Source organism: Anopheles maculipalpis, chromosome 3RL, assembly GCF_943734695.1.
Source record: "Anopheles maculipalpis chromosome 3RL, idAnoMacuDA_375_x, whole genome shotgun sequence".
NCBI lineage: Eukaryota > Metazoa > Arthropoda > Insecta > Diptera > Culicidae > Anopheles > Anopheles maculipalpis.
In genome coordinates, this window is record NC_064872.1 from 52,260,536 (window position 1) to 52,277,228 (window position 16,693).

At 42.3% G+C, this 16,693-nt stretch overlaps 2 protein-coding genes across 2 annotated transcripts; one reads left to right on the forward strand and one right to left on the reverse strand.

The window, feature by feature from the left end:
• Positions 1 to 3,222: 3,222 nt before the first annotated feature.
• Positions 3,223 to 4,687, reverse strand: LOC126562409 (uncharacterized). The gene is given in 5 exon segments (XM_050218919.1): positions 3,223 to 3,540; positions 3,673 to 4,021; positions 4,094 to 4,214; positions 4,278 to 4,527; positions 4,529 to 4,687. Coding segments are annotated over 5 exon segments (1,194 nt in total). The 3' UTR covers positions 3,223 to 3,225.
• Positions 4,688 to 14,271: 9,584 nt separating this feature from the next.
• Positions 14,272 to 15,777, forward strand: LOC126562357 (arrestin domain-containing protein 17-like). The gene is made up of 4 exons (XM_050218832.1): positions 14,272 to 14,398; positions 14,502 to 14,633; positions 14,701 to 15,465; positions 15,548 to 15,777. The coding sequence occupies exons 1-4, from the start codon at positions 14,278 to 14,280 to the stop codon at positions 15,775 to 15,777; spliced, it is 1,248 nt and encodes a 415-aa protein (XP_050074789.1). The 5' UTR covers positions 14,272 to 14,277.
• The last annotated feature ends 916 nt before the right edge of the window (positions 15,778 to 16,693 follow it).

The window sequence follows — 16,693 nt, forward strand, 5'->3', positions numbered from 1 at the left end:
GCGTGATGGATAATACGCGCTGCATTGGTCGAAATACAAGACAAGCTATTTTGGGATTCGACCTGCCAAACTGAGCATTGTGCATGCACAGCTTGGAAGTGTATTTTTCAAATTTATCCATATTTCTTTGTTTGCTTCTACAATCTACAATTTTTTTATTCATGTAGGACGGCCAGGCCGTACACCAGTGAAATGGCATCCATGGCATCGGTCGGTGGAACTTATTCACTGTGGTACCCAACCCATACCCATACCAATAATCCGTTTGTCCGGCAAAACACGAAGATAGTTCGCAGGCAGACCTCGTCGCAGTCTCCCAGCAGGTCCCGAATCGGAATGTTTGGCAACTTGTCAATGCCGTAAGCTGCGACTAACAAGGCGGGTCGAACTGCCTCGTATTCCACACAAGACCATAGAAGATGATGTATGTCGTGGTATTCGAGGCCGCAGCTACATACTTTGGAGTCGGCCTGTCCTCCTATACGCTGGAGATGCACGCCCAAAACGAAACGGTTAAACCTAACCCTAGACTTCATTCGAATGAACGCACGATCACCAGGGATGCCGTGGAACCATTGCATCAAGGACAATTGGGGAGTGAACGAATATAGAAACCTCCCGAGCTCATCAGTGTCCCACAAACCCTGCCACCGAACCATGCAGAACACACTTCTAGGTTGTCCAGTGTGGATTGCAAAGGTCTTTGAAGATCGGTGATATTGTTGCTGGCGACTGATACAACACCGTCATCCACCAATTTTCATTCGCCATTATTTCTTTTCGGGAATGAGCCAGCTCTATTTTGAATGTAACGCCAAGCATGCGTTGGTACTCAGGAAGGTTACGGAGTAACTTGTTCCTGGTACGATCCTTTCCTGGCTAGGAAATGTCCTTGGAGTACAGTGCAAGCGAAAACTCGACCATTGTGAAGGGCGAATACATTGAGAAATCACTCCCAGATGCATACTAATTAATACACATAATTAAAACTCACGCGCCTATTACTAGTTGGGTCAAAACTATCTTGACGTATGATCCGGCCTATCCGAGCTTGTGCCCGGTCTTTTGCGGAGACCCGCATCTTGTTCGGACACAGCCGAAGAACGTTCAGGATCCCTGGATATTTTTTATAGATCGGTGCTGTGGTCGATCATACATCCAGGGGTTTATTCCTAGGCATAAAGAAAACATCTTTATAAAATGCATCATCTGCCCTACTTCTCGGTTTCGGATCCGCTGAGGAAGACGCCGACAAGGTCTCGTGAGGTAAAACCGACCTTTTTTTTTGCCGTTAGTCCTGCATCAGAACTTTTGCGCTTCACAGTAGTGAAGCACGTTTCTGATCCATCGTTCGGCTCTACCTCCATGGTAGAGCCGGCATCGTATCGGCAACGAACTTGACATGACAGGACTTTATTTCGCACACTGTCCGGCGAACCTCCCTATACGCAGAACTTACTATTAAGCTGTAGCTGTGGAAATTAAGCAACATTAAAAACAATAATGTTTCCAAACCAGTTAAGCTTCAGGCCTGCTGGCTTGAGGCAACAACTGCGATGGTCTTTACATGGCAGGATCAGGGTTCAAATCCTATCCGAAACGTTCCTCCGTAGTGTGGAGTTTACGATCCAACTACGTGGTATATCAGTAAGCCATTCGATGACCGAGAAGGACGTTAAACTAAGAAGAAGAAAAAGAAAATCAGCTTTGGCAGGTCAAAACTTCTCGAAGTTGTAGTGTTGAGGAAAGAAAAGCGGTTTTATGGCTGACATTGGCAATCGACACATTAAAATTTATTTTAAAATCGATACCGAAATGACAGTTTCATTTTTCGAGGGAAGCGGTACTCATCGAAACCTTCAGTAAGCTACGAGTGTCCAACCTTGTATGGAGCTGAAATCCGTGTGGACTATAAAGAGATCCTTCCCATGATGGAAAAAAATGTTGTCATAAATTAGATCATAAGGTACAGTTTTTGAGGAGTCAATATCCTCGCACTGTTTACTTTCCATCCCACAACGGGTAGGCTTTAGAACTTTTACAAGTAGATATGATATTACAAAGCTACCCAGTCTCCAAGAAACTGATTTAAAGCACATACACTTTACTCCGTTGAGCTTTCTTCTCACGTGCTTTATTTAGTTCAATCGAGAACTCTCCATTCCGGTGTATACGGTACGAATTGAAACATATTACAATACGAAGTGTAATGAAAATGCATACTTACATGCAAACATCCGCGTGATATAACGTCTCACCTTTAAATGAAAGTCACAGAAGTATTTATTTTCATTGTAAATTTCGCATCAAAACGTGGTTCTAGTTTCTGTGTTAAAAATGTTTATAAAATTTCTACTACAATGGCGCTATTGCTCTTCCAAGAAAATCGATTATTACTACGATACTGTTTCGCATCTACAATACTGTTCCTACATTATTCTGTTTAATTATACCTGTATGAAATGTTTGAAGTTCACATAAGTCTTTTCATAGTATATTGCGTTAATTTTGACTTCCAGCGACCAAACCGCACTGCACTAACACTTACGACTAGTTCTTGTACAAAGAAATTTTTTGCAAGCTAAAGGTACGATTTGGGCGGGGAGAATTGGTTCAGATGCTAATTTTATTTTGATATTATTTAACTCTTTCTTCTTTTTCTTCTACTCGCTGATGGATAACCAACCGCACGCGACTCATGACTAAGGCTACTTCTGGGGATGAAACACACACACTTATAAATAGGCACACGAGCACACATAAAACGTGGACAGTCGGTTTATATTATTATAATTAAACGTTATCGCACTACTGTCGCGCTTGCGCAAAATGATGAGCTACAAACTAATTTGTTCACTTTCTACTTCTATAAATGACTTGTTACTGTTGTTGGCGGAATCGTCCTTACATAATCAAACATTCGTTATTGTATCGTTGTGTTTAAAAGAGATAAGAAATATAAAGAAATCGTAAATCACGTTTAACCGCAAACAACAAAATGCAGTAGATCGTAAGTAAATCGCTCAGACCGTTCTGACTATTTGGATTGAGAAATATTGAAATAAGTATAATTCCACAGAAGTTCACTCTTCTACCAGAATAACATAAATACATGAGCTTTATGTTGAGATAGAACAGATGTTAGCTTCCTTGGTTTTTTTAATAATGTCTTTTTGTCATGTTGTTCGATTTGCTTCCTTCCAACGTTTCATATAACTAGTACTATCAAACATAGTCTGATGCGCTTATCGTCCCTTCCGGAAGCGTCTCTGAATGTTTTTCAATCGTGAGCAAATTGTTGGTCTCGTTCAAGAAATGGCTTTGGACGTTATGATTTTTGTGAGGGGATGACATCTCCTTTAAATCGACAATCTCATACGGCCGTTCGTCTTCGTCCTCACCGCCGGCCATATTAGCATTGTTTAGCAGGCCGGAATAGTACGCACTGCCGGATCCGCTAGCTCCACCACCAGCACTATGCGACCCTGTTGGTATTGCTGGTAACGGGCAGTTCATGATTAGAATGTCGTTGTCTGTACCCTGAAAGAGTTTAGTAGTCTTTAAACGGGGGATTTTTTTTTTTTCATCGAATACTTTTTTTGATTTACATCAAGTTTATAAACAAAACATTCAGTAAGATCGCTATCAACAAAAACCAATAAACTTACTCACATGTTGTACGGAGCCTGATTTGTAGGAGGTAGTTTCTGAGGGACCGATTTCGTTTCCCACTTCCGCATAAGATGCCTCATCGATTTGCACCGGATTGTAGTTATTGTCGTCCATGTGCGTGTAGTGATTCTCCACCGGCAGGGTATGGGAGTTTACTAGCTGGTCCGGCGTTGATAGATTCTTGCGGCTGCTGAACCATGTCCACAGGCCGGAATTTGTACTACGAGGGCTGCATGACCCATTGGTCGAGTTTTTCGATGTTTGGTTATCAAAGTTCAATCCGCTGGTATCCTTTGTACTGCTGGAATCGAAACACAACGAACGCAGTCCATGCTGATTGGTTCGAATCCTAGAAAGACAAAATTCCACAGTGTTGTTTATCACAATCGAAACACCGATCATCTTTTTCCATTGGACCTACCGTTTACATCTAAGAAATACTATCATTATTATGGCACCGAGGAAAGCCGATGTTAGCGAGACTACTATCAGCGCGAAAGTCCAATTAAATTCCTTCGTGTCTGAAGACGAGAAAATTTCCTCTGTAAAATAAAACAATCCGATGTAATCAAATCTTAGGAACTCATTCGCCTCTGTGAACGTACTAATTGCTCCGTCGAGAGATAGTGTACCCTTGTCCTGCCAGGCCCATGAGCAGAGATCACAGGTGGTTAGACCGTCCGGTGCAATCGACTCCTCTAGAAACGGCGGTCTCGGTGGAGGCGGGACAAACTTTCCATTCCAGTAGCTCTGATCGATCGTGTCGATCACTTGCATTTCGTCGTCGATCATCGAAACACTTTCAATTTCTAAGCTTCGGGCGCTTAGAGAATTTACTTGTTTCACTGTATTTGTAAGCAGCAGATTATCGTTGAACACTCAATCGATTGCTGGCAATCGTAGAGGTAATGTTGTTTCTTAAAGTACCAAAGGTAGCAACTGTTTTGGTGTTCCTGCTACTGGCTGCAAACTTGGAATCATGTTGCCCAACACGATTGCTAGGTTGTGTGCACATCCTTCATTTTTAAAGATCTGCAAACAAGAAATGGAAAAATACAAATAAGTTGAAAATAATAATTTAACATTAACATGAGCTCACAATTTAAGATTTGGTCAGAAATAAGTTTTAAATAAATTTTCCATCTAACTAATGATCAGTCAGTCTAGTCTGGGTACTGTTTATCTGACGCCCTGTCCCCTCTCCCCTTACTACCACAAACCTCATTCACTTCTGTTCTCTTGTTTCAAACCAACAATACTATTTACTTCCCCCTACATGAAATTCAATCTGTTTAACACAGTTTACCTACAAAAACCAGAACTCGTACGTACATAGGTGTTAAATATTGTGGTGTTTAATGTAACACGAACCCAGTGCAACTCGCAACAGAATTAAGAAATTGTAGAAGAATACGGTTTTGTTCATGACATCGTCTACCGGCGGGTCAGACACATACGAAAATCGATTAGTGCCCTTGTAGCGGGAGTGCCTTATGCTCGAGTTTCCGCATTCATGAAACAATTTTCTGTTTGGGATGCAATGGCAGAAGACTTACAAAGTCAGAATTAACTAATTCCACTTGCAATTTTCAGTCATGTTTCTGTCTACCCTGCTACGGAGTGTCATGTTTGCAAAAATACGTATGGCATTCTCGTTCTTTTTCGTGTTTCCCTTCTTTGATCGGTCGGTCTTTGGAACGATTCGGTGGTCAGGACAAGGCAGGAAAGGGTTTCACGTCCGGACCGCTGTCCCGTACGCATGACTGTCTAGCCTGCTTCGGCTATCATCAAGGCAATGAATTATTATATTATTATTTGATATTAGTTTGAAGTAGGTATATTTCTTATTTCTGGCTATCCATTGATCGAGCGGATAATGGTGTCAGATTCATACGGCAGAAGCGAGGATCAAATCCCATCTTGCTTACTATCCTATTACGTGGTATCAATAAGTCTTGCCTTTAGATAACCGCTAGGTCGTCAAGCCTGGAAGATATTCGTCGTTTGTGTGATGGTAAATTATTTTATTCATGATTTTTAATAACCAAACCTCTGACCAAACTGACAAGCAATAAATCCATAAACCATGCGTAATTAAACTAACTTCAACTTTCACTTTTATTTCCCATAGCATTTAAGTGTAAAACTTTCTTTGAACAACAGTGTAAACTTTCTGTGCAAGTGTCAAACATCAGCAATCCCATTAAACCCGTGCATGAAGCGAAATAACTGCTTGGTGTCCGTCAATGCGAACTTCAAACCATGTAACATTCCATTTCAATTCACAGAACCACATAAATGAAGCTTTCCAATTACTCACCAACCTGCACATGGAGTGTTGGAAACATTGTAAAAGCTGACATCCCTCTCCAATCGTCAGTATCACCATAACTTAACCATCCGGATTCAAATCAATCTCAAGATCCACTTTCGACTATATTTGCGTAGACTACACATTCGAAGTGTTCTTCGTTTAGCACAACAGCAATTCGTACCACTTCAGCGCGCAGTAACGCTTTTAGCCAGCCTCAGCGCTTTCAAACGTTTGCAACAAGTTCATCGTCCTTTCCTATTGGGAACAAGGCTTTTAACACCATCGTCCTGAAATGTGGCTGTCGTCAGTTTTTACCCATTTTGCAACGACGAGATGTGAAACGAAAAAAAAAAATGCTCAAACACTTTACAAATGACTTCATTTGCATGGTCAAACAGTGATATGTCGTCGCATCACGTTCGGTCCCGTGAGTGAAGTACACGTCACGCCGTCGTCTGTCAGCGTGGTCGCGTTCGCCATCCGATAAAACGGTTTCCCCGAGGACAAGAGCCAAATACGTCTCGGTGAGCATATTTGTGCAAACATTACGTTCTCATATTGCACTCACAAACTCATCATAAAGCGAGCATACGGACGGTTGTAACATTCTTCGCTCAAGAACCGATTATTTCTGCCAGGTTTCAATCACAATCGCTTCCCAAGAGTTGCTGGCAAGTAACTCTACGCACTTTGCATTAAGTTTTGAAAACTATCAATGACATTTTTCTAAAAATGTTCCATTAAACACCATAATCACCATAGTGAGAGAAAAATACAAAGTAAAAGGTAAATTAAGTTGCACCTGCAGGTGATGCAACCAATTTTTTAACTACTCAAATTTTGTTGCCAACAAACATGATGAACATCGTCAAAATAGAATCTCCATTAAAAGACTTCTTTCTCCTTTGAGACTCCAGCATTGTTTACTGTTGCGTTCGACTAAGACGCGGGTCCGATAATATCATTTCACCACAGGCAGTATCATTTGCTTCAAGGACTTTTACTTAGAGCGCCGTATCTTGTGCACATCTTTATTCAAAGGACAGTAATGAGCGATCGCTGTGTGGCATAATATTCGCCGACAACTTCACATTCTCAAGAGGTGCGCCAGACTTGCAAAACCATTTATGTGCATCGAGCGTGAATAAAGCGGCATTCTAATCATGCAACGGCTTATGATACCGCCTGATAGGCCTTCTCCAGAAGCTTCAACATCCCTGCAGCAGATACGGCAAATCCGCGAAAGGACGCAGCGAAAGAAACCGGTCGAAAAAAGAAAGCAATTGGAAAGGAAGCAGTGGCTGAAAAAAAAAGCGTAATTAAAAATTCTAGCCCGCCTTTGATGTGTTGCAGCACTCCAGAGCACTGCCAGACGACTAGTGCCTCGCTTCACTAGTTCACTATGTAGTGAAGGTAATTCCGACATTTCTTTCGCTTTTTTCTTCAATTTTCTATAAATACACACTACTGCTACTGGTATTTGTTCTACCACACACACACACACAAGTGGTTTATTAAAATTTACAAAACTCTTGTAAAAAAAACACTCAACAATCAAAATATTTAATAAAAATGTTTTTGCTCCTGCTTGTGCACATTTACCATATTTATTTATTAACTTAAAATCATTTTCTTTAACACTCGTAAAATAACTATTTGTAATAAACTACAACCAGCATTCTCAAAAGTATAAACCTTCACCCAACACTGTCTTGCAACAATTTGCATTAATTTTCGTTTAACACAGGCCAACGAAAACCGTTACACGCTCGACAAACACCTGGTGCATGTGCAACATTCATTCATAAATGATTATTGAAGCACATTTGATAGTTTACAATTCAATGCAATCATGCGTTGTGCGCTCAAAAATATGCACATTAAGAGATATTGCAGTAAGAGCTACCGTGCCACATGCACTTACAATAAAAAAAAACACACACACACACACACACACACACACACAATACGCTACGTACAAGCACTCCTTGCGAACGTGTGTAACATTCGACGGTATGAGTGGAGGCGTGTTCAAGTGGTCGGTTTATGATCATACTCGATCCAAACAACTCGCACTTCACCAAAACACTCAAATTGACTGCAGTTGTAGAAAATGCAGCAATTGCCTAGTCCGACACGACTTCGAGTGTGAATAACTGGAATGAATAGGCACTCATGTTCTACCCCAATCAAACTTCTCGCCCAAACGTATTTCGTCTTCGCAGCTATTCAAGCAGCTGAAAAACTTATATGAACTGCTAAAAAAAAAAAATCAAATCTAACAAACGCCATTGTACCGAGTCAAGGTTTAAATGCATGTTACCAAAATCTATCAGAACTGCAGAAACACTGAACGGGTAGATTGGATTATGAATTTATTTATTTTTATTAAGCATGACGACTCAACGCCCCGGCCCTACCCGGTTAGCTTACTGGATTGATCACGAAAAGTTTTACCCTACTATGCTGTATTTATCGTTATAAATTACACCCTCAAACAAAATCGTTCCGCATATATTTCACTTCCACAACGTTGCTGTTGAACTGAAGCTGCACAACAACTTTTGGGCCTTTTTGTTACGCTCCTTATATGCAAATGCAACTGCAGCATTAATCGAAGCTGCGAAGGAGGTAGTCAACTCACAACTTCAATAATCCCGTCCAGGTGTTCTGGTCCATGATGCTTGCTTAAAATAGCTATGACGAATACAGTCTGAGTTGAGCTAGTTGGTTCGATGCGTCGGATGATTTTATTTAAGTTAAGAATCGATTTCCTAAGAATTACTGCCGATAAAATGTTATTTTTGTAATGAGACATACTTTAAACTGTTGTAATTGCCCATGTATTAAAGTAAGAGAGGTCTAAATAAGGAATGCAAAAATATGCCACAGTTCATTAGACATTAAAATCACAATAAACAGACAAGCACGTAATTCCCTCAATGGTTCATGTACTGCTTTGATTGCAGTACAACCTCGCTGGGTCATGGTCGCTCATTTCTAGCTTTCTTGAGTTAGTATACCCTTTGCTGAACAGCCTTGGGTACGCAGAGAAAATCTAAATAATATTTGAAAATAATCTTTTATGTCAACGCCTTGGAAAAGATCATTTGAACATTCGCTGTCCAATCGTCTTTTTCCAAGATTCTTGGCTTTGACCTTTCCTTCATATCCTTTTGTTGCCGCCTAACCTCATCCTTATAAGTATCCATCGTGTTTTTTGGTCGTTAAGCTAGGTTAGGTTAAGTTTGGCTTAGGTATGCCTAAGTTGAATTAGTTTTTAAGATAATTTTGTTAAGCCAAACAAATTAGGGCAAACAAATAAATTGAAGTGAAATGAATTGAATTGAATTGAATTTACCACTTAGCTTAACATCTTGGGATCTTCCTTCATGATATCCATACGCATTTATTTCAAAACTATTACACTACACTGATCAAGGTTGAAATTTCTAGTTATTAAAATATTCATTTTCGATGTAACTAAATTCACAATACATCAAGCTTTGCAGAAGGTTGTCAAGTTCATTTCTTTTCATGGAAAAAATATATAAAAATAGGGAAAACAATTATATGATCTCGGTCGTCACACAAGAAGAAAGAGAAAGAGGAAGAGAGAGCGAGAAAGATTGAAAGCAAGACATAGAGAGATTGGCAACATGTACGAAAAGTCTGCATAACAAGAAAAAACAAAGCGGAAAAGAATGTCGCCGACCGGTAATAGCGTCACTGTTCCCTTTAGAGCTTGCATTTTCAGACTACAAATTTGAACCAACGTTAAGAGTTCATTATGCGCGAACACAGTTGCAGGTGCAGTCGAACCGATTACCAAGAGTCGGCAAGATCGCGAAGAAAGATCACACATTAAGATTGGTGTTCGTCGGACGCAGGATCCTTCCACGTCATTCATGCCGTGGACAGTTATTTTTAATAACGATTTATCACGAATATTGTACAGGATTTTCTAATTTACCGTCTCTTCAATCGGTGCATAGCTCACTTTCAAGTGTCATTTTATTCCTAAAGTTACAACTAAATACGGTACACAGCATAAAATGCGACAGTTTACTTCTATCGCCTATGTGTGAGTTCCATTTTGTAATATGAATAAATCAATGTACGAAACCACCAATAGTGTCCATTCCTAGAGCTCATGGTTGTACCGAATTTCATAACTTGCTAATCTGTATATCTGTACCACGTTGCAATGCTTTGAACATGAAACATGTCTAACATTTTGATCGTTTGATCGATCATCCAGACTATCGCTACGCCACAATCTGCTCTACTCCTGAACCATGTACCGATTGGCAGCACATAGTCCTTCGTTGCTGTTGCTCCCTGAAAAGTTTGCTTAATTTATTTTAATTAAAATCAGTGCTCCCAGCTCCTGCTGACCCTCTTTTAACACATGGCACACCAAATTATGTTCAGACTGAACCACCAATCAATAGTTTTCCAAGCTCGCGGGTTTTGGATCTGGTGTCTTTCGGTGTTCAAGCACCAGACGACAACAGCTCAGATTGAACGCTGCAGGCTGAGACAACTGCATAGAAATGCATTTCTGGAAATGCGCAAAATATGTACATTTCTGATGAATCGAGTATTCACGTTGACAAAGCACTGCTCCGAATCGCCTGCACCGCATACTGAAAATGGCCGGTTTTGCGCATACGGGTATGCCCGGTGTGCAGAGCTTGTGTAAAGCACATCTTCCCATTTCGTGGAGCAACTGCAAACCCTGTGGAATTGCGCGAGGCCGAAGTGGGCTATGTCTTACGCTCAGAATGTGGCTGCCAAGACCACTTAAGAGCTTTGCCATGTTCCGCGCTAACTCGATGCAGACCAAAGCAGCAATCGATTGGTGTGCCATATTTGGGGTCGCAGGAATTTTACATGAAATATGTAACGAGAAACGCATTGTACTCTTCAAACATGGCCAGGAAAGGCTTTTTCCCTGATAGTGCGATGGTTTGTTACGGTACCCTAGTGTGTGCCAAGCTGACAACGTACATTTTTCATCCGAATGCAGCATTTTAATTTGAATGCAAATGAACCAGATGAATGCTGATAGATAAACTAAAACACAAAAACAGCCTTGTAAACATTTAAAATTAACAGAAATCGATTTAAACTGAGTTCAAACTTAGCTGATGATATGTGCCGTGTCTTAAACTTCTCATTTGCACAATCTTTGAGTTGGTCTGCATTGTACACGAAAGTTTTCTTAGACGAATGAAGTAGAAATACTGGAAGTCTCTATAAGCTACCTAACCCCTTTATATTTCGATAATTGTTTTGACTAATGAAAATAAATTACTGAAGGTCATTATATTTCATAAAATGATAAAGGCCTAGTGGTAAGCCTGGTAAGAGGATCCGAACTACGTGGTATCACCGTGTCAAGCAAGCAATTAGATGACTAGCGCAACCTAGAAGGCCGTTAAGTCTAGAAGTACAAGGTAAATATTGAGGAGATTTTTTAGCTGTAGTTCTACAACGATAAATCTGTTTTCCTTGACTTCTCTTCTCTTAGGTAACTGTTACTATTTATTGTTTGTAACTTCTTCTTCTTGAATTAACGACCTTTAAGGGTCACGCCGGCCAGCCTCTAACACGACCAACTAGACAGCGATTGGAGCGGCTCTGCAGCGAAGAAACACGCCACTGTACCTCCAGGCGTTGCTACGGAACTACTTCATCAATCGCACGCTCCATTACGAGACGGACGAAGGAATGGTCTCGCTACCAGTGACGGCAGGTGTTCCACAGGGTTCGGTTCTAGGGCCTACTCTGTGGAACGTCATGTACGACGACCTTCTACGTCCGGAGCTGTCCGGGAAGCGTGCGGACATTATAGGATTTGCGGATGATGTGGCGTTCACCCTTATCGGAAGGGGTCCACAGGAAATCAGCACCCTTGTTACGAGGAACCTGAAGATGATGGACGCGTTGGATCTGGGTCTGGGTCTGAAGCTGGTCCATCAAAAGACCGGCACAACCCGCAAGTAGGTCAACTACGGGCGGGGGGACACACGATCATATCCACGGAATCGCTCAAGTACCTTGGGATCGAGCTCTGCCGCAAGCAGCACTACGGCCGGCATCTGGAGAAGGTTTGCTCAAGGGCATCGTGTATCATGAATGCCTTGACCGCTCTGATGCCGAACAAGTGTGGCCCCAAAAACAGCAGAAGGAGAGCCCTGGTTATAGCCATCCTCGACGGCTTGCCAAACTGCCCGGTGTGTGAACACGACGTGGAAGATGTTGACCACGTAATGTTCCACTGTCCACGGTTTGCTCGGACCCAACTCGGAGCAGCAGCGATGAGTAACCAGATCAGCAGCAGGAGCTTAGTCCCAACCGGGAGTAACGGCTACGGACGGGTGGATCTGTGCAGCAGCAGTGGAAAGGAAGGCACGAAGCAGCAGCAGCAGCTGAGACAACTAGGACGAAAGACGCAGCAGCCGCACGTCAACTGAATGAGTACATCGCACAAACGATACTGCATGGAGTACTACGCACATCAGCGCATCGGCAGGTTTCGGATCAGGTCGAGGAGTGGTTTAGTTGGGTCGCATCGACTTCCGGGTCCGCTTAACGGGCCCAGCGTCACGATGAATCCCACATACCCCATCTTGAGGGTTGGTTTGTAGCCGCAGGAAAAGGACCCCACAGGCCTAAAGACCGGAGCCGCTCACACCTATACCACCGGGTCGAACATTTGTAACTATATGGGCCATTTGCCTTCACATCTCTTTTAGTAGAAACTAACTACTTTTACTTTCTACTATTCAATGATTCAATGATTCTGGCTTTGTCAATGATTCATGAATTCCCTAATGTATAAAATCGACCCAGGGGAAAAAATCGTTTATCGAATGATAACAGCTCAACACCAATATTTGAATTACTTCATTGTCCGAAAAGTAAAGTGACATTGGATGTCAAATTTCGCCCGCCATAAGAAGCTCCTTGTTTTTATTTCTCATTTGTCAATATGTATATTTTTGACAGTTCTGCCACGTTCCAAATCACAACATCAACCCAGCTAGGATTGACAATTTGTTTTCGGAGCAGCGCCAAGTGTTTTTGTCCATATTCACCACGTCCAAGTTTGTGGAGCAGCGCGCATGTATCAAATTTTCTTTGCGCAATGAAATAAACGCTGCGGAAACATTGCAGATGTTACAAAAAGCCTTCGGAGAAGAATCTATGACGAAAAAAAATATGTTCCCCGAACGAGCCGAGGCCCAAGAAGTCGGGCCGAATCCGGAAATCGCAGATGGTTCACAAGGATTTTTTTTCCGGAGGGCCAAATGGTGAGAGAGTACTATCTCAGCGTAATGCAGCGGTTGCGTTATTTGCCAGATTTGGCACCAGTCGATTTCTGGCTGCTCAACAACCTAAAATGGCCGCTTCGGGGACACCGTTTTGACACTATCGAGGAGATAGAAGCCGCAGCGGCGGCGTAACTAAAGGACATTTCCACCTGCTTCGAGGAGTGGGAGAAAAGGTGAAAGAGGTGCATTACATAGGAAGGGGATAACTTCATTTAGCCTAATAAAAAAAACCATTTAAAAAAAAAGCAGTCACTTTATTTTTCGGTACAGCTGCATTAAGCAAAACTGCTTTCCATTTATTTGGAACCAAACTGTTTTTTTGTTAGAAAGATAACTAATTGAATACATCCTCTGCGCCGAACAAAAATATCCCATTAGAATTCTATATCTGTCAGTAAGCAGGAAGCTGTAGTCATTTTTTAAAGTCTACAGTATCATTCGAACTAGCAGACAAGCTAGTTCTAAATGTCATGATTGATGACGACTACGCTTAATCCTACTATCAAAATTGCGTAGGATAATTATGCTACCCCTAATCAGCCGTCCAATATAACGCGTTCAACTTGTGCCCTATCTTGCGCAAATCAAATTTGTCATTATTCCCCCCGTCACTTGCTCCTTTCACCTTGCTTCCGCTTACACGGTGCGCCTTAGCTAAATGGATTCAATCCGCTACTGACAACTAACTAACCCCCAGTGAAATCGCAAACACTTTACCAAACCCATCTTATCTTATCGGTGTTTGCGTTGAAACCGATAAAGTAAACGCGTTTTTGTGCAGCGAAAATTCCGTACATCCTAGTGTTGTGTCGAAGTGGCTCACATTCGTTCCTAGACCGTGACAGCGGGACTTGTTCACGCAAAAGAGTTGTTTTTATTGTTTTGCACTTAAGTATACCAGTGGGTTGAGATATTCAAACAGGCATACGCTTCCACTTCATCGGACCGATGGCATCTTCGCCGGCGTGTACAATCTCGTTTGATGACAATTTTCACGGTGTATTTTTTGCCGGCCAGAAATTTACCGGCACGGTAGATATCGACCTTCCGAAAACGAAGAAAGTGAAAGGTAAAGAGACCTAACAACGGCGATTGAAGGAGGGCTAGGTGTGATGTGTGCAGTGTGTGCAAATCGAATGACAGCAACGTTCTTGTTTCCAAATATCTCGCAGGAATTTCATTAAAAGTTACCGGACTAGCACGTGTCCTATGGACGGAAACCTACGGTACAGGAACAACGATTGCATTCCAGGGACGGGAAGATTTTCTCAAGCATGTAGTGGTCTTTGTACGATCCGACACGGGTACGAAAAACACGCCCCGTGTAATCTAGTCAATACCGTACGAGCTTTCTTCCTATCTCATTGGCAGATGAACCGATAGTAATGGACCCGGGACGCCAGGTTTACAAATTTGCTTTACAACTGCCAAACTCGCTGCCCACATCCTTCGAAGGTGATTACGGTTACATCCGCTATACAGCTCGAGTCATCTTTGAGCGGCCGTGGAAATTCGATCTCACCTATAAAATTGCGTTCACCGTCGTGAACCAACTTAACCTCAACACCATCTCGCCCCCCTTGAACGTACCTGTAGTGCAAGAGCATATCAAGCACTTTTACTGTGGTCCATGCCGTTCCGAGCCACTTACCATTAACGTGATGCTGCCGATGACGGGATACGTCCCGGGACAGTTTGTTCTCACCACAGTGAGCATTTCTAATGGCAGCAATAAGTGTATCGCTGAAGTGAAGCTCAAGCTTCGCCGACAGGTACGATATTGTAGCAAAACACCCTACCAACAGAACCGGACAGTCTACAACACACTGGCCAAGTTTCAATGCAGTGGTGTCGATGCGAAGGGATCGGCAGCATACGAAAGACGGTTTCTAGTGCCATCGGAACCACCAACACGCAGCGACACTATCATTCGTCTCGAGTACTTTGTAGAAGTGACCGCCAAGGTATTGGGAATGGCCTACAGTCCACAGGTGCAAATTCCTGTGATAATCGGTACAGTGCCACTAATGAACCTCAACCAACGGCAACAGAGGGCATCCATTGTGGAGGCCCACATGACGACTACATCATCTTTAACTCGAAAAATCTTTCACGCCAGTGTGCCGTCTCTCGCTAGTAAGTTTTAGCAACATCACTTTTGATGCCTATTTCCTATTCAAATTGGTTGACGGTTTTATTTTACTCTCTCATCCATCAGTCCCTCACACGTTTGAAAAATCAGCTGGTCGTGTCGATGTCAACATTCAGGATGATGACGAGTCCCCGTCGCTTGGTACAGTGCCATTTACTCCACGTTATCCAATGTATCATTTCGACACAGATAATAAGCTTGCTACGCACAATGGAGCATTTCCTCAGGTTCACTCGGCAAACGCGTACAAAAGCGAAAAATTGCCACCAAAAAATACGACAACGACGGACAGATAGCTGGATTAATTAGCTGTACTCTGATTATACCGACTATAAATGATTATTTTTACACCTAAGACAAGCACCAGCACTTAAAAGTGCTATCTACAATGTGATGTATGTTAAGAGAGTCTTGGCCGTTCACCAGCCACTGGTGAGTTTGATTTAATACCTGTTAGATAAGCAATGAAATAATTTGTTAAATTTATCTATTTGGGAATAATAGGTGCGCGAATAAATAACGGCCGTTTTGCCATAAGTTTATTTTTACTCGTGGCATTTTTATTTGTAGAAATTGCGGATTTTATTGCGCTAAATCGTGAATTCGTTTTCGGAAAAATGATACGTTTTTCGACGCAATCTAGGTATGGAACCAGTGTTGTTCTTAGGAGGTTAACTGCTGGTCGACCAACCCATGTGCCATGGATCGAAACAGATAGAAATCCGATGGTGCCAGATCCGATGAATTCGGCGGGTGAGGTAAAACATCCCATTTGAGGGTATTAAGGTAGGTTTTCACAGGTTGCGCAACATATGGCCGAGCATTGTCATGCAGCAGAATAACTTTGTCGTGGCGTGATGAGTATTCTGGCCGTTTTTCACGCTGTGCTCGGCTTAAATTCATAAATTATTCACTAGTGATTGTTTCTTCCGGTTTCAGGAGTTCGTAGTAGATGACGCCGAGCTGGTCCCACCAAATACTTAGCATAACTTTCGAGCTATGGATGTTCGGCCGAGCTGATGATGTTGAGGTATGACCGGGGGTTCCCCATGATTTTTTGCGCTTAGGATTGCTAAACAAAATCCACTGCTCGTCTCCCGTCACGACTCTGTGCAGGAACCCCTTTCTGTTGTGCCGCTGGACCAGCCATTCATACATTAAGAGTCTGCGTTCAATGTTCTGCGCAATGTTCGCCCTCCTTCTGTATCATGC

Bases quoted from the DNA above. Each gene is read 5' to 3' on its own strand.
- LOC126562357 (XM_050218832.1), top strand. From the start codon at position 14,278: ATGGCATCTTCGCCGGCGTGTACAATCTCGTTTGATGACAATTTTCAC. The intron at 14,399-14,501 runs GTAAAGAGACCT...AATATCTCGCAG, and splicing joins GAAAACGAAGAAAGTGAAAG to GAATTTCATTAAAAGTTACC. The intron at 15,466-15,547 runs GTAAGTTTTAGC...CTCATCCATCAG, and splicing joins CAGTGTGCCGTCTCTCGCTA to TCCCTCACACGTTTGAAAAA.